Source organism: Mya arenaria, chromosome 16 (assembly GCF_026914265.1).
Source record: "Mya arenaria isolate MELC-2E11 chromosome 16, ASM2691426v1".
NCBI classification, from domain to species: Eukaryota; Metazoa; Mollusca; class Bivalvia; order Myida; family Myidae; genus Mya; species Mya arenaria.
The window spans coordinates 26,193,441-26,209,864 of record NC_069137.1 but is presented as its reverse complement, the minus strand read 5'-3'; the positions used below and the strand labels follow the sequence as shown (position 1 = coordinate 26,209,864).

The following is a 16,424-nucleotide window of genomic DNA, read 5'->3' as shown; positions in this document are numbered from 1 at the left end:
AAATTATGTAACACAAGTAAACATTTGAAAAAGTACAATTTACTTCATTATACAATGTTTTTATCATGTACAAGCTTAGCCATAATTATAATAAGAAAAACTGGTTTTATTTTGGTATCATGTTTAGTCAATTTTCTGTCAAAGATACTAATTTACATCCGTTTGCACGTTAGATAAAGTAATGGTAACATATCAGTATAAAATCGATAAACGAGCAGAACACGCACAAGGTTTTACACTGAAGACAACTTATTTTTTCTTATCATCCATACTTAATAGCTCCACTCTCACAGATTCAACGTTTTGAAAACTTTTTTTTTATTTTTTGTCTTGGAAACGAGCCAGTTTTTGCGAAACCCCATGAAAACCAGTTAAATAAGACTGCTGACAAAAACTTAGATCGCAGTTTTTTTTTAAGTTAAAAATTGATGCTTTAGACATTTTTCTGAACGGTTTTAGCCATAAAACATAAATTTTCGAACTGAAATATGGAAATCTACGATCTGATTTTTTGTCAGCAATCTTATATCATTGTTTTGCAGATATTTACGCAAAAACAGTTTATCAAATGACGTCACCATAACGCGGGAAAAGTTCAACGTAAGATTGAAACAACAAAGGCAAACAATTTCTTCACGTATAATTATTGTTTTCTTTCTTTGTATTTGTTTTTATTTTTACGTGACCTGCTGACACAAAAACAATAATGAACATTTTTCATGTATATTGTCTATTGTTATGCGAGGATTCACAATCCAAACATATCCGATGATATAGCGTTTATCGGATGATAACCGCAATTGCGGAAAGGCAGTTTATTTAAAAAATGGAAGTTGAGGTGTAAATATTTGTAAATAAAGTATGTTGATTAGTAACTGCTGTATCAACTATATATCTACAGTTTACATTCACAAAACAATACACATCGATCATTTATGCTAGTTTGCTTTCATCCAAAGGTGTTTCTGAATGAAACATACTCGAAATCCTTAATAAATCTTTTTCAAAAGGACAGTTTTGTCTATGATATACTGAAGCGAAATTGCCGCTACCGTAGTATGAAATATTCCGATTCTTCACACAATACACATTTACTTTCGGATGCTCCTATCTATGATTTCATCATCCGAAATAATTGCCATTTCCACTCGGCTTCAGTTTCTAGCTTGATTTCAGAATCAAACTTTTCGCTCGTCTGAATATAACGCTTTATCTCTTCATACTCTGTGACGGGATCCACAGTACACCCCCGTAGTTTACACGCCACCCCGTGAGTGCTGTTTTCCACCAGTTCCACGAGCCCTTGTAACGACCGTGCTGGCATTCTCACACCGAACAGAAGAACACTGACGAGCATGTCCGCCTGAAATCCAGACTTGTCCTTGATTTTTATATCAAGTTTTTGACTCGTCATAATACTAAGCTTAGTCACTTTATGCTTCGCGATGGGATCCACAGTACACTCCAATAATTGACACTTCACAATTTGAGTGTTCTTTTCCAGCCTCTCCACCATCCCCATTAACGACCGTGTGGACATTGGTAACAGAGGCTGGGAGGAGCAATGCTAGCTCACCGAGTTCTGTACTCTGTATGGTCAAGTTGTGTAACTGTTTCAGCCGTGGAAGAGTTTGACGAAATATTCTTATGATTTTGATGCAGTTTATTTTCAATTTTATTAAATTCTCCGATTCACTCTCAATGGACTGCCAAATACTGTATTCAACTCTTTTCGAAACATTTTTTAAATTTAATTCAAACAGATTCTTAGTATTGACAACGATATCTGTTAGTTTAGATCCAGATATTGATAAGGATGTGAGAAAATTGCACGCAGAGAGGTCATACTTCCCAGCAACGTCATATATGAAAACCTCGGTAAGCGTGTCTGTGGAGTTACTGAAAACCTCCTGTAGTGTCGCCTGATTTGTTTCGGAACTTGTACTGATACTGCGCACTTTGGACTTGTTCATCGCTAGCAAGTCATTTAATACACCGGTATCGATAGTTTCAAGTCTAAAATAAAAGTCGTACAGCAACAACTGAATATCCAATACTTGACTAGCTTTGGCCTCCTTATAACCCGAAACAATCACACGATGAGAGCCATCGGACCGGAACAGTAAGTGGTGAGGTATATCCGATATCAAAGCAGACATCTCATTTGCTAACTTAATGTTCAGACCGCACATGAAAACAAAGACCTGTGAAATATCCGACACATCACCGTTCTTTTGATAAAAAGGTAGAAATACTCTATGAAATTCTTCGGGATGGTAGGACATGTATATTGCAGCAAGAAACTCCTGAACAGTTTTATGGATGAATGAATAATTCGATGACTTTCGTAGCAAAGACCTTGCTTTTGTTTCTTGCAAGATTCCCGACTTCAGAACAAACAGGAGATTTTCGTGCGACAAAATGTCAACTTTTTTAAACACCAAAGCCGATGTTTGGTCAATCGAGAACAATGTCGTAAAAGCAAGATGTGCCATCTTTATAACGATGCTGCAATACTTTTGAACTTTTTCTGTGTGCTGGAAACATCGTGGAAAAGGAATTTCTACCTGCGAAACATTAAGCACAGGAAGGGTTTTTCGCCCAAACATCATTTCAATAGTATATGCGTATATGTCACACAAAGATGAAGATTCATACATTTCCTCAAACCATAGACAGACCAGCAACATTGATAGTATTGGCACCATTAAAAGACGTGCAAGATTCATTCTATCAACAAACTTGACGAAATCAGGCATTTTTTTCTTTACTGCAATTGTTTTATTAAGACTGTTCAATACTTTCTGAATCAGTAGCCACATATCTGTAGTTCCCTCTTTCTCCATATACGTGTCTATTTTCGTGTCTTTAACGCGTTGTTGTGACATTCTCCAGGGTCGTGATGTTATCAACACAGTTGCATCTATGGTTGGCGTTAAGTGAGGGATTACTTTGTCTTCTTCTGAACAGCTGCATTTTATATCATAGGGATGAGTCCATTCATCCAGGCCGTCTACTATGATTACGCAGATGCTGTTGGACAGGATACTTTGCATAGTGGAGAGTGCAGCTGTCCTCTCATCTTGTTGGTAAATTTTGTTGATAAGCTGATCTTGTATCATGTCTGTGAGGTCGCAACGGTCACAGCTATCTCTAAGAGTAAGATGTAATAAAAACTCAATTTCCTTAAAGAATGAATCATCTTTAAATTCTTCATCTTGTTCAGTTTCACAACGGAAAATATGTGCAAAATCACTATTGGTTAACCCAAAATCAGGCAACGTAATATTATTCCGAGGCGTCTGATGTGAAGTAGGTTCGTTAATCATATTCGATGACGAGAAATGATTAGCCCATTTTAATGCACACATTGCAGCACAGGAGGATTTTCCCATCCCGGCCTCGCCGACCATAAACACGCTTTTCCTAAATACACGCATTTTACAAAACAATTGTCTGTAAGCCGTCACAGATGTTCCCTGTTCTCTCTCAGTCACACCAATTTTTCTGTGGTCTTTCTCGACCATCTTCGGAGGGACGTAAAACATGTCCAGTCGCTCGTCCTTGTCTGAAAGCAGGGGCGATATGGGCGCTCTGTTGAGGTGTTTCTGGTAGTACTTGGCAAGCCGATGTCGTAGATCTGTGAGAGGAACACAAATGTTTACATTTCACGTTATACACCACATTTATGAGCTCACCACTTATTCACATAACACAATATATGTTCATATAACACACTATTTTGAGCAGAATGAAACTCATAATGATGATTTTAGTGAACAACTGAATTCCGTTAACAAGGTCGCCGCCGATGCAGATGATCAAGCTTCCCTGATTTGACTTTAGCGATTGAAAGGCAAATTGTTTTACAACACTTATTTTACCCAGTTTTCTAAGCCTTGATGGATATAAGCGATTGTAAAGTGTTTGTAATCTACCAATTTTGATTCGAATATCCGGATATGGCCAGAGTTTTGCAAGACGTCGACGCCAACTATACCAACATCGTAACCGAATATTTTAGTATATAGCATTACTCCGGGTTAGTTAAATAGACTAACGATTAATGTGACCAACTGTCTTGGGGGACACACTAATCATAATTTTCTACGTAGAAACCATGCATTTGCAGAATTATTTCCAATGGTATAGAAAACTTTCATGTATCTCAATCTAATTATTCTTTTGATCAATTTCACATTAAAATGCAGCAGAAATACGCATATTTCACACATTTCAATTTTCCCGAAGATATTTAAAGTATAAGGGAAAGTAAAAATGTAAGGAAAGTAACTGTTATTTAAATGTTGATTTTGAACAATATTAAATTGAATTGTAAGTGCCTTTATGCAGCATTTTATATTGACAAACTTATACATGTCAATTTGTCCTTCATGGTCGTTGCTTTGTTCTTGCGAGCGATGAAATACCATTGTAGCTAAAAAATATGTGGCATATTATTTGGAAGTCACCTGTGCTTTAAACTACAGCCCAAATACTATTAACTGTATTAGTTGTGCATATACGCACATTTCCATTATAATTGTGTGTCACTGACCTTCGAGGAAGGGACGTGGGCTTTGCACGGTTACTATACAATATCCCTGTGCATGACAAAGTTACAGCTTGGGCAAGACGCTTTATTATCTTCTTATCAAATAAGCAGCATGTCATTACCAACACCTTGACCTTCATGGTTTTGCACGCGACTGGTTGACTTTGTGCCACATTATTTCAAAATCTAACCGTCCATGACAAAGCTACATATACCAAACAAATTTCATAGATGCAGTATTCCATAAGGATTAACCTACCAGTCACCTAGACCTTAATGGTAGTGACGTGGATTTTGCAGTTCGAAATTGTGTGCCAAACACTTATGGCATGTTGAAATTCCCACATGCATGTCGAGCGTCAATATTCTTGCACTCGAAATGTAATCCGGATGTGCCAAACATCTATGCCACTCAATTTCACAATCCCCTTGTGTATGCCAAAGATATAACCCGTAGTCGGTCACGTATTCTCTATGTGAATATATGCTTAAATGATAATAATTATTAACCACTACAAGTCTTCTCAACATTCGAGGGAGGAAAGTGGGTCCTGCACGCGACAAGTTGCCTTTATGTGCCAAAATTCCTGTGCCAGATTACTTATAAATCCGCATGTACATGACAAACTTACAGCCCGGTCATGACCGACTATTATTGTTTTTCATATCTACAACATTCTTGAACTATTAAATTCTCAGTGTGACTTGACCTTCGGGAAAGGGAGACCTGTATTGTGCGCGTGGAAGTCTTTCTGTGCCTTACATGTTTATGCCAGGTTATTTCAAAATCACGCCTTTAATATCAAAATTACTGCTCGAACACGGATCAAAAAGGACGTACGCTGCAATTTTAATATAATCCTCTTCAAGGGCCTAAATTCATGTGAATACTTCCTTTTGTTTCATTGTGTATGCTTACTTTCATTTAGGCAAGATTTCTTTTCATTAGATGTACGGGAGCCCCGTACCTAAATATAATAAAACCCAAATGAAAAATAAATTAAAATTCGTAGTTTGTTTTAGTATTTATTTCGCCGTACGTTCCTCAAACGTAAATAATATACTAAACAAGAGCTGTCGTAAGACAGCGCGCTCGACTACGCCGCTTTGACTCAGACGTGAATACAATAACGATGTTATATTAGTTTGGTCTCTTTATGTCAAACCTAACTAAAATTATTCGATACATAAGGTCGCTTTGATGCTGCCCTCCCACCAGCCCCACCAGCTCACCCGAACAATGACGTAAGTCATTCTAATAACTGGTTTTCCTTTGGTAAAAGACTGGTTAAGAATATAAGTTAATGTGCCTGTCAAAAGAAATTAAAAAAAAAACATGCAAGGGACATAATTTGTATAAAGGCTTAAAATGGAGTAATGTTTCTTGTTGTATGATAATCGTAAATAATTTTGAATTTTATTAAGTGCATTGAATGAAAGGTATAGAAGTTTTGTTATTAAAATCCCAACTTGCCCTTAACTTTTACTTGCCTAAAACTTTAACCTAAGTCAAACAGGGGCATAACTTGTATTAAGGATATGGAGTTATGTAACCTCATTGGGTGATGGTCCTGAACAATTGTGTGAAGTATTAAGTCAATTGAATGAAGGGTATATAAGTTATTAATAAATATCCCAACCTGCCCTAAAACTTTAACCTAAGTTCCATAGTTAATCAGGGGCCATAATTTGTATAAAAGATAATATGGAGTTATCTAACCTCATTATGTGATTGTGTGAAGTATTTAGTCAATTGAATGAATGGTATTGGAGTTTTAAGTGAAAATCCCAACTTGCCCTAAATTTTAACCTATGTCAATCAGGGGCCATAACTTGTATTAAGGATAATATGGAGTTATGAAACCTCATTGTGTGATGGTCCTGAACAACTGTGGGAAATATAAAGTCAATTGAACAAACGGTATAGAAGGTATTAATAAATATCCCAACCTGCCCTAAAACTTTAACTTAAGTTCCATTTCTTCGGAATGATGAGCTAAAATAGTGTTCTTTAACCCATATCTAATTACAAACTGGTGTACAAATTGTTATCCATAATATATTTTTTTACTTCGATTCGACGTAAACCAGTCGATGAGGACAACAGAACTGGTAATCGTAACCATAACAACGTCCTGTCAAGATGAAAGTGCACTTTCCTTTAATTATTCAAACCCCTTATTTTTCGCAATAACTGCTACTATATAGAAATGTTTTACCACAAGTATATACCGATTAGCATGGCGTTTATTTATATGAAGCCGTTGAGAACATAAGGCGTGTATATTGTGAAACGTTTATTGCTTGTTAGTATCTATTCGTGGACTGATAGTGTAACTTCCGGTCAGATTGAGGAAACAGAAATTCCTGGGTAGTATTTGTCAATAAAAAGTTGATGGCGCACTTGATCAGAATGAATTGAATTACAGCGCAAATAAAATTCCAGAAGCAATTTCTCTTTGCCCATAAATATGTCCATAATTACTATATTAATAATTTGTTGCTGGTTATTGTGTTCAATATAATATTTTTGTTCCTGTTTATCATTTGACACTTCTGTAAACATATTAAAGATTCATGGTAACAAATGAATGAGTTGGCTTTAAATTTTATGAAGGAAATTGCTATTAAATTGACATTATTAAAAAAACAATATTTTCCATTTTATTTTTTTTTGATTCTTTTTTAAAAACTCTTTACCATAGTATCATAACGGGCTTGACATTTTATCCCCGGCATGATAATTCAGACATCGTACACAATGTACACAGATATGCGTTTTTTAAGAAAAGAAACTACCAATTATTTACTTTGAAAATTTGTTTATAATTTCCAAAATAAACATATTTAAATCCGCATAAAAAAAGCAGCCGGATACGAACTAACCTTCAACTTGATGTTCCCTTTTGTCGTTACCTCTGTCATCAGAATAGTTCTGCATCTCCTGCTTGACCTCGACTTTCACCTTTCGTTCGACCTCTGTAATTCAATAAGGTTGTAATTAGGCAATGGATCAGAAGCCAGTTGATACGTTTATTCGTACGTATAATTGTTTTTTTTTTATCAGATACATACAAAATGTAACGGCATTCACAGCCGCTGATTAAAGACAGTTTCAATGAATAAACGTGGTGTGTTGACAAACAACAGGTTCTGAATTATTAAAGATCGACTAATTCTACTTTTTATTAGAAGCAGTAGTGTATACACATCTGCAACAATATACCGTTGCAAAAATACAGGTACCAGAATATGTGTGGCAAAGCGTTATGTTTTTAATCGCGTGCCCTTAAACAGCCGTTTAGTTTGTTTGTTTTTGTCTGATATTTTTGTATTTTACTTCAACCTTTGAACTTGTTTATATCATTTAAATAATATTTAGTGTGTTGAGGCTCAGAATAACAGTACTCAATTTTTGAATCAATGTATTTTAGATTTAATTATAAAAATATAGAAAGCTTGTCGATTTCTGTGTAACAAATACATACTTAAAGGAAAAAAAAACATACAGCATTATGAAAATTACATTGACGTTGAGTCTAAGGCAAACATTTACTTGCTAACACTTACATGAAATACCACCTTGCTGACTTTTACGTTCATCTGTCAATCTTGCAAGTTTAATATAATTGTGTACATTTAAATGATTGTATTAGATATAAACTATGGAACAGAAAGTCTTGATACCGTAAAGCAATGAAAATATAAAATACGGTCACGACTCACTTCTTCTTGTTGGATTAACCTTATTTACTTCAATGAATCTATATAGTTTTTAACATACCTAAATTATCGAGCTAAGACCCCTTCTTTAATCTTATGTTTGTATTATGACATCCTTCAATGTTTTGCATGTACATGTACGCTGACCTAGATTGATATGCAATTAGAAAATTTAATGTTTAAGTGTCTGTTGTATGCTTGCAACGAATGTCTTTCCTATCATTGTTTACTGGCAACTGGTTGCTTAAATATCAACTGAGAATTATTTTGCAATTTGTTAGATACCAATTACTGCAGTATACAAAAGCCTGACCCTTTGATTAAATACTAAAGGCCGCTTCTGTTACTTCGGATATACCGTCTAGATAATAGTTCCAAAGTAAAGTACAGACTCTGACTTTATGAGTTAAATACAATATCACGTGATGAAACATACAGCCAAATGTCCAATAGCCTACAGCTTCAAAGCATCATCGATTTTGTTTATACTTATAACAATTCTAACATTTAAATAAATTATAAATATGAAAAAGGAAAGTTTAACATTACCGTCAACTACAAACACTTCCAGTTTCTTGTGTATCGTGTTATACATCAGACTCTCAATCTCTTCGAGAGATTTGTTATGAATAATATCTGGTGGCTTTTCAGTTTTGAATTTGATCTGAAATAATGCAAAATTCAACGATTCAAACAAACTAACCAAAATGATCCTCAAATGCTTTTTATGTACGACATCTTAGAAAATAATGCCCGATTATGTTCAACAAGTATCCTGTGAAAAGTTGTATAACGTTATTTAAAAGGAGGCAGATGCTAAAGGTTTGGACATATGTAAAGTCATATTTTGCGCAAAAATGTTTACAGCTGTCATTATTCTAGACTCAAAAGACCATTGCATTATTCTTAGACATGTACCAACTAACGATTAAAGGTGTTATAAAGCTTGGTTCGAAAGAGGGCTACTGTATTTTTATCACTGTATTTGATACAAGTGTTCGAATAAAGAATGATATTTAAGTAAAATGCGGTCGTTCGATGATGCCGGGAGGATCCGATGTTATGTTACAAACAAGTTTCCATTTTAGTCTGTCATTAAATGTCTTACACTGGAGTTCATTCGTTTATCGGCACCTTATGAAATGTGCTTTAATCTGTCATTGCCATTTTTACAACCTGCGAAAATCTTAACACCTTGCAATAGTTGTTTATTATTTTGGAACACGCTATTGGGAAAATGTTTACAATTATGACATTGAGGTACTCATAAGGTTTTGCCCCTGATTTGTGTACTTGTGACCGACAATGGTGCTGGAGTTATCGACTAATGTAGGTTTCGCTCTATCGCCAGTATATTTTATATGAAAATAGGACTAATCGTAGGGAACTAAGCCTCTAATATGCTTATAAAAATATACTGAGGCAGTATATGTATCTTATATATTTCTTTAAAAGTACGACTACCGCAATGGTTGATATGAATGGGGAGGAGGAACAAGGGTCCGTGTCCCCCGTCCAGTTGGTCGACAGATGAACCTTATTTTGATACCTTAACAAATAACACGCTGATCTGCCAGCGTACTAACCTTCCTCATTTGATTAGCGGCTTGTTTAGCAAATGTATCATGGATAAGTTCCTGTGGGTCCTCCAGTACGGCAATCATTTTGTCCAGGCAGTCGTCTGCTGTCTGTCCGTCCAGCTCATAGTGGGGGTCATGCAGGGTCATGTTCCTTATGTTCCGCAACTGATATATTGAATATAAATATAAATATATCATACATGTATTCATGTTGTCCTGAAATACAAGACTTATATTGGTCGGAAAATAACTCGTTGAAGAACTGTTTCTTCCTATTATACACCCGACATTACAAACAGATTTTTGTAGTTTGTATCTTATGACATATGTTACACACTAGAAGGAAAGGTCCACCTTTTGCAAAAAAGGTACCAACATGAAAACTAGATTTGATAGAATGAAATACATGCGATAGCAAGCAATACTTACATCATATAATGTATGCTTACCTCTTCAAAATGCTGAATATGTGTTATGTTTTGTCTCATATACGAACTGTTCATACAGATGCTTAAAAGTCCCGAGGCGTCCACCTGATTTGAACCCGTTTTGTCCAAGTAGCCGGCTGTACTGAGATAACATTTGGCCAACTCCCAGTAACCGACGTGGGGATCAAGCCATTTCGTAGAGTCTGTATTCATCCAGAATGGATTATTTCTAACATGATTGTTTTGTATCTCTTTGTACATTTCATCACAGAAATGGGCTGGCCTGAATTTCGATTTTCCGGTCACCTTAGTCGTGCCATTTTGGCATCTGATGTTGATTTGACATTGATCACATGTCTGGTTATTACACTTCGCATTAACAGTGTTCATAAACGTTTGGTACTGTTGTTTGCCTTTTGTATCTACGTATCCCTGCAGTCCTTCTCTCACGTACAGGAGTCCCCAGACCACTCTCAGCCAGTTCTCGTGTCTTGTCTCGATACTCTCAGCCATGCTTTAAATTCTATAAAAAGGAATGTTACATTTATTTGACGGCTTAGTCGATTGAATATAAGTTTTCACAAGCGATATCTATTTGCGAGACAGCTTGTTCTTATCCCAAATGAAGGAAACTTATTTGTAACTTTGTTTCTAAGTTTTGTTTACGCTAATAAAAATTGCTTAAATACACTGCTTTTTTTCTTTGTTAAAATGTGTTCAGTTTCTTTAAGAGAAATGCAATGAATAGTACGTACTACACACACCTTTTTCCAAAGATATAAGCAATAGTTTTTTTTATATAAACAACTCAAATATTTGAAAAGTGATATCTAATATCTGATTTACTTAGTACCGAACATACTACTTAATATGTTTAATATTTTCATGTAAATGGCTGAACTAGAAATGCATTATTACTAAGAAATACTGTAATAATATAACCATCCGCAGAATTGAAGTCATTGGTTGTTATAAATAAATGGGTTATTTAGCGCCCGTATAATGTATATGTAAATTCTGAATTAATCATACGGTTAAATTAAAATGAACAGTATGACTTAAGCATTTTACTTAATTTATAACACAGTTTTATACAAAACAATTCTATTTCAAGTTTCTCATATGACCATTTCGTTAATATAAAAAATATGTCTTTCTTACAGCTATCTTAACGCTTTAATTTAATAAATATGGAAACAGAAACGGGTATAGGAGTTAGTTTAATTAATATTGCGCAAAAAAACAAAATCAGATTAAAAAACGCACTTTTTCAAGAAAATCACCAGTTCATTTTCCCCTCAACAATTGACGTTATAGACGCATTTATGAAACAAACTACGTGAGACAAAAGATAGAAAAAACGTACAAAGAGATGCTAATGAATTTTACGATCGGCGCCTCTAAATATAGAGGTGTATCTCTATATGGGGGGATTAGATGTACACTCCTATCTTAATACTCTCTAAATATATAATTAAATATATGACTTGTATCTGTTTTGTAAATTACTTAGCAACACTATTCATTAGGTACACGAGTGTGGTCCTTTTTAAAAGCGATTAATACGCAGTGGTATGAATTTTACATATTATAATATTTGATTCTTAAATGTAGCTCCAAGTTACTTATTTTTGGTTAGTGCTATGAACATATAAACGCAATTCTTATTCACGATTTCAATTTCACGAATCAACTTCTTATAAATCGTGAACTTATAAAGGCGGAATCGTAAAGGTGAATGCGTTAAATTTGTTGAGAAGAAGAAGTCGTTATTTCGTATTTTATTAAGACTATCGGGCCACAAATATTGGCTGAACGATACGAGTTTGACGGTTTACAAAGTAAAAGTATTTTACCTTCATAACAATGTGACATTGTCCTTAGATCTTGTGTTCTTAAAACAGCACAGATGCTTTACTTGAAAATCTAAGTCGTGACAAACAGTGTTTAAGTGTCACATTTGCATAAACACAAATGAATGGAGTATTATACGAAAAACCGATGGGGACATTTGGTGTTCAATGTTTCACGATTTCAACTTCACAAATTCACGATATCAATTTCAAGAAAACAAGGTTTCACGAATTCAGCTCTACAAACTCATGAAACGGACATTAATTTTTTATGATTCCTGTTGAAATATTTAAAAATATTGAAATTGAAATGCCATGCAATACAAAGTCCCCTACCGGCTAATACATTATAATCATTTGAAAATTTACTGTCTGAGTTCAGATGTCACTGTTGGGTATTATGCTATCATATTTTAACCATAGGAAATTGGTTTTGAATGTTAACAAAATGACATTAAGATTATTCCAAGTTCCATGGAAATTCTTTTCTTTCTAATACCCAGTATAAATTGACGTTGGGTGGACATTGTGACAATTAAGGTCCCAAACATCAACGTAACGTTGGATTATGGTTGGACTGGAAAATGTTTAAGACGTCAATTCTCAATGCCGGGGTACGATAATACGCAAATCAAAATATATTTTATACTCAACGCGAGTCTTATACAATTCAAACTAAACGAACAAGTTCGGTGCGGAGCAAGCTTTGATCCCAATGGCAAACTTTTTGCTGAACCGCTACATAGGGCTACATACCGTATATTGAAGGTTACCACCATGCGGTTTCAGAAAAGTTTAACTTTATTATTGTGTGCATTGTGATATTATATATAGTATTATATTTAAAATTTGTAAACATTAGTACGTGTTACGTTTAGAAAACTGCAATCTACACCAACATCTAACTGCAAAATAATATTTATACTCTCTAATAATAAGGTACTAATAGAGGAGTACATTATGTTCAATTTGTATCAGCAATAAATATTTCATTAATTGACATAATTTTATCAATTTGTTATTGTTATCAAGTTTTTACATGTTTGTTGAAAAAAAGTTCCCTGATATTCTTTTTATTGTTAATTATTTGCTCGTTTTTAGTGCAAATATTATATGAACAGTAATCAATTAAGTTATATTAGTGCATCTATGTTCAAAAAAATAACGAAAACACTTTTAGTTTAAGCTGGGCATAAATACATGGCAAAATTACTACACCGACATTAATTGAATGGAAATTTGAAAGGTCGAATGTGTTAGCAAAACAATTTCGGATAATCATTGGATACAACATTTTTCTTAGGTTTAGAATGTGTTTCAGGATACGTGGATATCCAGTCTGTTTTGCTTGAAGACAGATCGATTTCAAGGTAATGATGAGGACCACGCTAGTTTGTTGAAAAACTTTAAGGCGTGGTTGGGATGAAAAAAATATCAGTAAATCTGAACATTGTTTTGTGAATTTTCCAGGAAATTCGTATCACACATTACAACGACAAACAGTTCATAATACATTTGATCTATGATATAACATTCAATTTATGTTCGAACACTTGTTTCCGTCTATAATGTGTTTGGTTTGAAAGCAAATGTTCGAACATTGAGCTTCAAGATCAAGAAAACGTTTGAAAAACGGGATAACCATTTTACAAATAAACGGTAAGTCGTTAATCTCCAAATATAATTATCTTCATTTAAACTTTAAAAGAAAAGTTTGTATTTGCCAACATTTTCTGGTTCAAAGTGAAGTGTTCTGTTTTGATAAAGGGTACGATACTACAATGTATTTTAAAAGAAGTTCTGAAAGTTAATATTTTCACTTCTTATTTTGCAGTGAAAAAATCAAGTTAATATTTGCACTGTTGTTATTTCACTGATAAAACTCCAGATTTCATCGAAAAGCATGAGCGAACATATTTTTAATTATGGTTTTCACTAAAGTGTCCGTTCATTCAAGCCTTTTAATACAAATGCAAGTATAAACCGATTAATATTGTGTTATTACATACACAAAACAGCTTTATTGTGCATGGGTATTGAACACCTTCTTATATTTAAAATTACACTCATCCAAATTGTATTGCGTTGTCTCACACTTATATACTTCCGCCTATGCACATAGACAGTTTAGTGATATTGTCGCACAGGATTCATATTTTCGTGATAACATGTATTCCCGCGTTGATAAGGACTGGCGCCGCCAAGGGTTTAAGCATTAAATGCCATGTCCTAAACTATTGAATGATAAAAATATCCCCCCTATGATAAGGAATACCCGTTATAGATTTTATTTTACTCTTGGTACAATTGTAGTGTCAAACTTAGCTGCTTAAACATCATACGTCACCATACACCTCTCACAATATGCGCATATCGCGTGGAACAAAGATCAGCATTGTTTACCTAGTATCCAGGGTGTACAGATACCACTGCGCACAAGGAGTGTAAAGGATGTGTCTAGTTTCGTTAACACTCGATATTGTGGTACCATACAGTAAGCGGCTTTTTAATACAATTTCAATATTTCTGAGTCTTGTAGAATGATCACTTATACGTATCATTTGATAAAGAATGACCCTGCCCTGTAGTTTGTGAAATCGGAAGGCGAGGAACGTAATAATTATATATTTAGCAACTGATATACAATGTTTTGCCTAGTTTTGAAACTTACAGGCGTTACAAATGTGTTTGTCCGTAATGAGAAAGCTTCCTGTTTTAACAATTATTACTTATTTCGGGTTTTATTGTTAGTGTTATTACCAACACCTATTGCTCCGAAAAACCGGTTCCTACCTCACAATTATATTTTTTTGTTAACTCTAGAATACTTGTTATTTAGAATAGCCGTTTCATTGCCGTTTTAATGTAGGTGATCGGTGTGTCCTTTATTATATTTCTTTGGTAAAGTTTACTTTATGTCCATTCTCAACTGTTTCACCAAAATTTCTACCAAATGATATACATTACACATTTGATTATTTAAACACGTTACTGACTGTTGACAGATCATTTGAATCCAATTATGACTCGTATATTGTACAAATTTAGAATTTGATCATAACAATTCTTACACATTCGTAAGAAACTATCATATTTTTCAGTGTCTACAGCTCACTCAAAGTATTAACAAACACAGTTTAGATAAATAGATGATGAATAATAAAATTCATACCTTTAATGACAATAACATTAATAGAACTAAGTTGTTTAAGCTATTTCCCATCAATGTGCATTTTAAAGATTCATAAACTTCTTACGTCTTCATACGCCCCACACAAAATGCGCTTATCGCTTGAAACAAAATCAGCAATGCGCCCACAGAGCGTAAAGGTTGAGTCTATTTTCTTTCACACTCGATATTGTGGTAAAACATGCAATCGGCGGCTTTTATATCAAAATTACAATATTTAAAAGTTTAGTTGACGATGTAATGGTTTAAACAATAGTTCAAATTACAGGAATTATCCCTTTGTGATGAAATGTAACCTTTCAATGTCAGAAGGTTTAAAGCGTTCTGTTTTTTCTTGGGTGCGTTTAACTTTTACGTGTTTTGTATGCATTGAAGTCTTTCACTTCGTTTCATTTTTTAATCTATGTTTAGAAGGTTTTGAATGAATAAGACATTGTTTTTGCAAGTAAGAGACTGGTTTTGGAAAGAGATTTTACATTGGTTTAATGTAAAAGCTTTTAATATATCTTAAGATACATTTTAAGATATACGAAGATACTTAACAAAACGGACATACAAAGTAATAATTACATTAGACAGACAGCATACCGATTTATATAATACGTACAACATAATAAGCACCACAGACATACGCCATACTAAAAACAAATTACTTACAACCTTTTAAACACCAACAACTTATCCCGTACTAAACAACACAAACATACATACAAGAAATTAAATATCACATACATACAAGTATGGAACATATTTTGAATGACTTGCTCATTAAAGTGTGTGAAGCAATGCATACAAATTCGGCCTTCACGTTGAACATTGTAATGTCTGCCCAGTTCTAAACTTAATTCATGATTTGAGCATCTAAAGCGTGCCAGTGCTCGTCTTATCTTAATATGTAGGTCGATCAATAGAGTATAATAGACTATTTAGGAGTTAGCAGTTTAAATTATTTGTAAGTTTCACAGTTGCCAATGTCCTCTTTCTAAAATCGACTAACGATTTCAACATTTGAAAACAATTAGCTGGATATCAATGATTCGGCAATTGTAATATAGTTCACCAATAGTTGATACTGCTATCTATTCACACAGCGGG

General features: G+C 34.2%; 1 protein-coding gene across 1 annotated transcript; it reads right to left on the bottom strand.

The window, feature by feature from the left end:
• Positions 1 to 1,433: 1,433 nt before the first annotated feature.
• Positions 1,434 to 15,389, bottom strand: LOC128221526 (uncharacterized). The gene is made up of 6 exons (XM_052930131.1): positions 15,312 to 15,389; positions 10,308 to 10,809; positions 9,865 to 10,023; positions 8,828 to 8,942; positions 7,442 to 7,534; positions 1,434 to 3,640 (listed from the first exon to the last, which is right to left on the bottom strand). The coding sequence occupies exons 2-6, from the start codon at positions 10,797 to 10,799 to the stop codon at positions 1,434 to 1,436; spliced, it is 3,066 nt and encodes a 1,021-aa protein (XP_052786091.1). The 5' UTR covers positions 10,800 to 10,809; positions 15,312 to 15,389.
• Between the last annotated feature and the right edge of the window lie 1,035 nt (positions 15,390 to 16,424).

Bases quoted from the DNA above. Each gene is read 5' to 3' on its own strand.
- LOC128221526 (XM_052930131.1), bottom strand. From the start codon at position 10,799: ATGGCTGAGAGTATCGAGACAAGACACGAGAACTGGCTGAGAGTGGTC. The intron at 10,024-10,307 runs GTAAGCATACAT...TCAATATATCAG, and splicing joins ATATTCAGCATTTTGAAGAG to TTGCGGAACATAAGGAACAT. The intron at 8,943-9,864 runs GTTAGTACGCTG...GCATTATTTCAG, and splicing joins CCGCTAATCAAATGAGGAAG to ATCAAATTCAAAACTGAAAA.